Source organism: Sylvia atricapilla, chromosome 7 (genome assembly GCF_009819655.1).
Source record: "Sylvia atricapilla isolate bSylAtr1 chromosome 7, bSylAtr1.pri, whole genome shotgun sequence".
NCBI lineage: Eukaryota > Metazoa > Chordata > Aves > Passeriformes > Sylviidae > Sylvia > Sylvia atricapilla.
The window spans coordinates 24,260,961-24,267,454 of record NC_089146.1 but is presented as its reverse complement, the minus strand read 5'-3'; the positions used below and the strand labels follow the sequence as shown (position 1 = coordinate 24,267,454).

Genomic DNA, 6,494 nt, shown 5'->3' with positions numbered 1-6,494 from the left:
TTCCTATGCTTTTCTTTTGCATTTTCAGGCAAGGTTGGATGGTGTGCTATAATCTTTCCTATTTTGCTGATTTTCCTACTGCAGTAATGTCTTTGTTTCCTAAGAGGCTCATTTCTTTGCATTACATGAACTAAACTGAAAATGGACAGAACAGGTAGGTCAACAGATGAAAACTGTTAAATCCTCAAAAAGATTTTTTAGAAGTTATTTTTCTGTTTGTTAAAGGCACAGTTTTTAAATGTGCAAAATGTTTTTGAGTCAATAGACAGAGAACAAGCCCTGTGGACTTACACCTGTACCTCAAAGCCAAAGACCAATTTTGCTTTAGAGAGTGGCTCTTTGAGATTTTTTTCCCTGCAGGTGTATTCCACAGAAGCAACTAAGCAAACACTGTGAGTTAGGCCTGCAGCCCTTTGGAAGGGTCATCAGAAATCACTAAACAGACACAATAAATACTAGTGTTAGTCTGCACCACAGTTCTGGCATGTGCTTTCAAGCAGGTGTTTGGAAAGGCCTCTTGGGAGAAGACAACTGTGCACCTCACAAAGCTCAGTGTAGGAGGATACTAACCGATGTGCTTCCAAGCTCTGCTTTGTTTTGGGTGCCAACTTCCCATCTATTTTGTCTTCCAGCTTGCTGCCAAGCTTGTGCTGGTGGAAATACAAAGCTGATTGGTGTCACAGTGTGTTTATCTGCTTTGTTTATCTGTAGAAAACTCAGTTCATAATTCCTCAGTTTGCAGTTAGCACCCACTTTTATGCATCATCCCAGGCAAAGAATAGGTGATGATTGCAAAGTTAATTCTATTTTTCTGTAGAAAATTCTGCTTCATGTATCCATTTCAATAAAGCTATTGGGCTAGATCCCAGATGGCTATGGTATTTATCTTTCCACCAGGCATTTATCCAAAGTTTCACCCTGTGGGTAAAGAGGGAGAAAGCCCAAGTCATCTTACTACTTTGAGCAAATGTAAATTGCTTAAATGTAAGAGATACCACAAGCAGCTGGGTCTCAGCTATAACTCTCTGGGTAATACACTCCTCCTTGTAAAGAAACAGGGAAGCCATTTTCCTTGCTGCCTTGTAAAGGCATTGAGTGAAGTTAAGCACAAAGCAGACCATTCATTGCTGCTTCCCAAGAGTGTGCTTATTTAATCCAGGCTTGGTTTTTTAACCAAAAAAGAAATGAGCAGAGTAATGAGTGAGAACCTCACTGACACTAAGGTGGGACTCACTTTGGTGTGAATGAGATTACAGCTGATCACCCTCGATCCCAAGTCCTCTAAGATGTCACATATTTATTATTTACACCCAGAGACTAACATTTGTACAATAGAAATGGACAATTAATCCCAGATGTTTTTTATACGCTTTTACAAGCAAAGATCCTCAAATCTTTATCCAGGCTAACAGAGCTCCAGTGCCCTCAGATGGAGTTGATTAGTCAGATCTGATGATTACCAATAAGAGAGCTCTGTTCAGACTCGTAAAGAAAAAAGGAAATGTGGATTAAGATTTGTTTCAGGAATGATCAACCAGTTTCCTTTGAATGGTCAAAACAGTTCTGAAGAAACCTGGCAGCATGAAGGTGTGAAGTGGAAATGATTGGGTTTACTGTTTGTGTATTTTGCCAGAGAGCTAAAAGCCTCCATTTATGTCAGACTGAGAACTAAAGCATATAGGAGTCTTTAGTTTTACTCAGACTTTGTAAGGAAATAGGATGCTAGGGCCTGGGCTGGGGATACAAACCTCCTGCAATCAGAGGTTCCCAGTTCTGGCCCAAATTTGGTTTCTCTGAGTAATGTTTGCAATTACAGCTCTAGCTGCAAGAGCTTGGACCAAAGCCTGGGATTCAGCTTTCATGTCAAATCTAGGATTCAGAGAGAAGGAGTTTATGTCAATATTCCGTTCCAGCAGTCAGGGCTGGGGTTTTACTTTCCAACCCCAGCACAAAAATAAAATGTTCATTGATCATGATGCCTTGCAAAACGCTTTTCTGCTGGTGTGTGAAAAGCTGTTGCTGATGAAATTGATGAGTTCTTATTTCTCTGTTCTTCCCTCGTGTGTGTGCACATCTCCTGTCTCGTGCTTGGAATTCAAGCCATGTTGGAAATCAGCCGGAGTGAGGTTTGCCTGGTCGTGAGCCCAAGGGGAGGTTTTTGGACTGAGATAACATCAGGAATAATAATAATGATAGTAAGCAGCCTGATTTCCTTGGCTGATTAATCTGAAATCTCCTTAGAGACATTCAGGAAGACAATGCAAGATTTTCTCTGGCAGTAGCTGACTGGAGTTTTTTTGTCTACCGGTTTTCCCTAAAATGTTTGTCACATTGCCAAGCTGCTCTGTTCCTTTGATATGCAAAGTGCTCTGAAGAGAGAATCCCTCAATTACCAGTATTCCCAAAGCATGGCAATGTAGTAAAGAGGGAAAGGGGTTTTTTGTCTTCAGACATCACTCAGTATAAAAAGGAAACACTTGTGTTTGTAGGGTCGTCTTCTGGTACAAGATATTTGAAGCGTTTGTGTGAGATTTATTCTTTTGTAGCTATACTAGTATCACCACTTCGAGCTCTGTTTTGAGAATTATAGATAATATGTGGGTTTTGAGATATACCTAGAAGTGGAAGACACTGGTAGTGCTATCCTCAAAGGATACAGGAAGGTAATGCAGAACAAGAAGTATTCAATACATGTGATGAAATACTTGCCATGCTCATACATCTCTAATGATTTAATAGCCAATGGACACCTAGATATACCTGATATAGCAGATTTGTTTTACTAGGAATTCTTAAAATCAGTGAGTTCCAGTTTGATCAAACAGCCTGGATGCAGTGTGGTTCAGTAATTCTCTCTGTTGTTAGTGGTGGGAGAAAGCCAGTGTTGTGCCTGTGTTATTGAAACACTCCTGATCCACTGGTGATTCATGGGCAGAACGCAACTTTTGGGATGCTTCAGACAGCCAGAGTCCCTGTCCTTGTGATGAAGGGGAATGGCTGCTCCCCAGCGGGCTGTGTCCTGTGGGACTCTGGGGTGCCATGAAGAGGAGGCTGCAGAGCCCTGCAGACAGCCCCTCTGGGGGGATGTGCTGGGTTTGGCTGGGATAGAGGTCATTTTCTTCACAGCAGTTGGTATGAGGATGTGTTTTGGGTTTGTGCTGAACAGAGGGTTGATAATATAAGAGGTATTTTTGTTATTGCTGAGCAGCCCTCACAGAGCAAAGGCCTTTTCTGCATTTTGTACAGTTACATTGGCATGGGAATTGGGGGTGACATAGTTGGGACAGAGGAACCCAGCTGACCAAAGGGATATCCCAGACCATATAACATCACAGTATATAAACTGGAGACGAGGAGGAGGAAGGGGAGGATATTTGGAGTGATGGAGTTTGTCTTCCCAAGTCACCATTACACGAGATAGGGCTCTGCTCTCCTGGAGATGGCTGAACACCTGTCTGCCCTGGGGAAGCAGTGAATTAATGCCTTGGCTTCCTTTGCTTGTTGTGCATGACTCTTGCTTCCCCTCAGAGGGATGGGGGAACCGGGAGGTGCTCTAGGACAGGACAGAAGAGCCTCTCTGACACTCGCCCTGCCACCGCCGTGCCTCAGGGACCCCAGTCCACTCACCTCGGGCTTGTCCTTGGCTACGCTGTGCCCCCGTTATGGCCAAAATGCCAGCCACGCCTGCGAGATGCGGCACTTTGAGGGAGGGCTGGGAGGAGCCCTGAGGAGAAAGATGCGGGGGGCACCCGACATCTCCCTTCCCTCTCCCCAGCCCGACCACAGCCACCTCAGCCTCCCCCTCGGCCCGCCCCGAACCGCGCCAGCGCAGGGCCACTGCCCGAGCCCCCGCCCGCCGCTAGGCGGCGCTGCCCCCGCCGCGGAACGCGAGGCGCCGTCGCGGTGTTCCGGAGGGAACGCGGGGCGGGCGGCGCACGGCGGCGGCCGGAGCGCTGAGCGCGGCGCACCGCGTCCCGGAACGAGCCCGATGGCGCGCGGCGGCAAGGTGAGGGCGGGGGTCGGGGTCCCGCTGGCTCCGGGCACCCACATGCACCCAACCCCGGCACCGGGTAACCCCGGCACCGGGTAACCCCTCCCCGTGCTGGTCGCCGAGCCGCTGCCAGTGCAAAGCTGACTGGCTCAGAGGGAATCAGTGTTCCTGTTTAAAGCGCAGTGCAGCAGTGACTGCCATTGCTCTTGGTAGAATAATGGTACAGCTGGTTTTGCTCTGTTGAAAATGCAGTTTGTATGTGTGGTGCGTGTAAGGAAACTTGGTGAAAGCTGCGTTAAGATCTCTTGTGATACAGGGCAGTTTAGTGTCTGTTAAACGCAGTTTTATCTGTACTACATTTGCCATCTCTCTCTTTGCTTTATTATAGCTACTTGAGCACCGACAGGTCAGCGATAAAGGCAGGCTTGTTCTATATCACCCTTATCAGTGCTTGAGCAGAGCAGGTTGATTTAGTTCAGGTGGGACAGTGCTGTCCTACGGTCACACCTACGGAGCATCGGGAGAGTGTCGCTCAGGGCCCTGCACCTGCCAGCAGCAGCTCTGGGTGCTCAGGTGAGATGCCCACAGGTTAATAACAGCTGAAGAGAGGCATAGAGGAGGGTTATCTAAAGAGCTGCCCTCTTCCTGAAGGAGGATTCCACATACCTGAAGGGGCACCCAGCTTGGGTTTGTTTCCTTCCAGAAGAGGATGTTGGCGCTTGACGCTTGATCATGTGCTGCGTAAGCAGAACAGCAGCTCCTCACTCCTGCGCTTCTTTGGCTTCTCTGCTGTCATCCTGCCATCTGTGAAGAGAATTTTACCCCCTTTGGACAACAGGATGGATTTGACTGCCAGCCACTGTGTGTTTTTAGGGAGCACAGCAGCAAGCCAAGGAGGGTCTGCAGCTGCTGTTGTGGGCAGAGTAATTCCTCAGGCTGGAGTTGGGCACTGATAAGGCTATTGTGAGAATGCAGTGTGGCCTCGGTAACTGACTGTTCCACTCCAAGCTTCTGCAGACCTGGCTGACTCAGACACTCGTTCCCAGCTCCCAGGCAAGCCACTGATGAGGCAGGGTGAGGAGCAGAGTGCTGAGACTGAGTATAACCTGCTGGACAATTTGTGGAGCTCTGCTGCTCAGCCTTCTTTCTTTATCTCTTCCTCTCCTTTTATGATGCAGGGGATTAAACCAGTGCTTGCTAAAATGACATGGGAGGTGCACAATATATTCTGGGAGAAGAAGGAGGGTAATAAAATAGCTTGAGAGCTGCTAATGCAGAGCATTAGACTGTTGACTTGGGCAAGTTGTTCATAACTTGGTTTTGAGACTTAAGTGTTTGGGTGACAAAAAGGATCAGGTTTTTTCAGCTGGTCTTTAAAAAAGATACTTGGAGTTGCTTGCAAGGTCATATGTAGAGCTTAGACCAGCACATTTTCTCTCTGTTCATCCATTTTGCTTTGCAAAAGCAGACTCTGCATCTTGTGTCACTTGACAGACTTAGGATTATTGGCCACATCCTTTTGTCAACTTAATTTCTTCTGGAATTTTATATATTTTGTATTTTAGAACAAGTTAGCTGGCTCCAGCTTAGGTAATACCCTACTTTCCTGTTCTGGTAAACCATTTTTTCAGGCATTGTAATTTCATCCCACCAAGCAAGGTTTTGATGTATATTTAGGGAGCTTTGCTTTAATCCATGAGAATAAATTTGACCCGGCCTTGGACATGCAAGGCTTCATTTTGCTGAATTCTTCTTCCAGGTGCATTCATCTGGATGATTAATCAAGATAAGGAGAATCTGTGAAAAGCTTTAGAGGAACTTAAAGTCAAAGGAGAAATTGCAAGAAACAATTTTATTTAGTTCTAGTTTCAATTCATGGGCAGATTTGGGCAGTGTTTTGTATAGATCAGTTAAAGAGGTAATCAGAAATGCAAAAACATGGACTGACTTGAGGGATTTAAGCCCCTAAATTGAAATTGGAATTTGTCCCTGCTGTTGTCAACTAAAATATATGTTTAATGTCCTAGTGCAGAAAAGCACTAGGACTTAGATCCCTGATACATTCATGGGGTTGTATAGAAATTGCATGCCCTTTACAGGTTATTGTGTAACAGGATTTTTTTAAATTTTCCACTGAAATGTCTAGAAGATGGTACAAGATTAAAATATTTTCTTTTCAGTGTAGTTATACCAGTTCTGTCTTCCACCATTGTGTCTTACTAACAGTTACTGTAAAAGAAACCACTTGTAATATAGTTTCATTTTTAGGTTTTGTATGTACCCTTTTAACCTTTTGAGTAATAATGCTTGTATTTTATTTTTTATCCTTATTCATTTTTCCAGGTGGCAGTAGTGCTATGCCTGGATGTAGGCCTTACAATGAGCAGCTCTTCCCCTGGTGAAGAGTCTTCACTTGACCAAGCCAAGAAGATTATGACAAAGTTTGTGCAGAGACAGGTGTGTGTGACTCCCTAAGTGTTAAAAAGGGAGGGGAAACAATAAC

At 45.3% G+C, this 6,494-nt stretch overlaps 1 protein-coding gene across 2 annotated transcripts in view; it reads left to right on the top strand.

Moving 5' to 3' along the window:
• Positions 1 to 3,907: 3,907 nt before the first annotated feature.
• XRCC5 (X-ray repair cross complementing 5) overlaps positions 3,908 to 6,494 on the top strand; it is a 49,424-nt gene continuing 46,837 nt past the window's right edge. The window contains exons 1-2 of one of the 2 annotated variants that reach the window (XM_066323011.1): positions 3,908 to 4,006; positions 6,335 to 6,448. In XM_066323011.1, coding sequence (XP_066179108.1) covers positions 3,989 to 4,006; positions 6,335 to 6,448 — 132 coding nt within the window. In that variant the 5' untranslated portion in view covers positions 3,908 to 3,988. The remainder of the gene's footprint in view (positions 4,007 to 6,334; positions 6,449 to 6,494) is intronic. The other variant, XM_066323012.1, reaches the window with a different exon arrangement.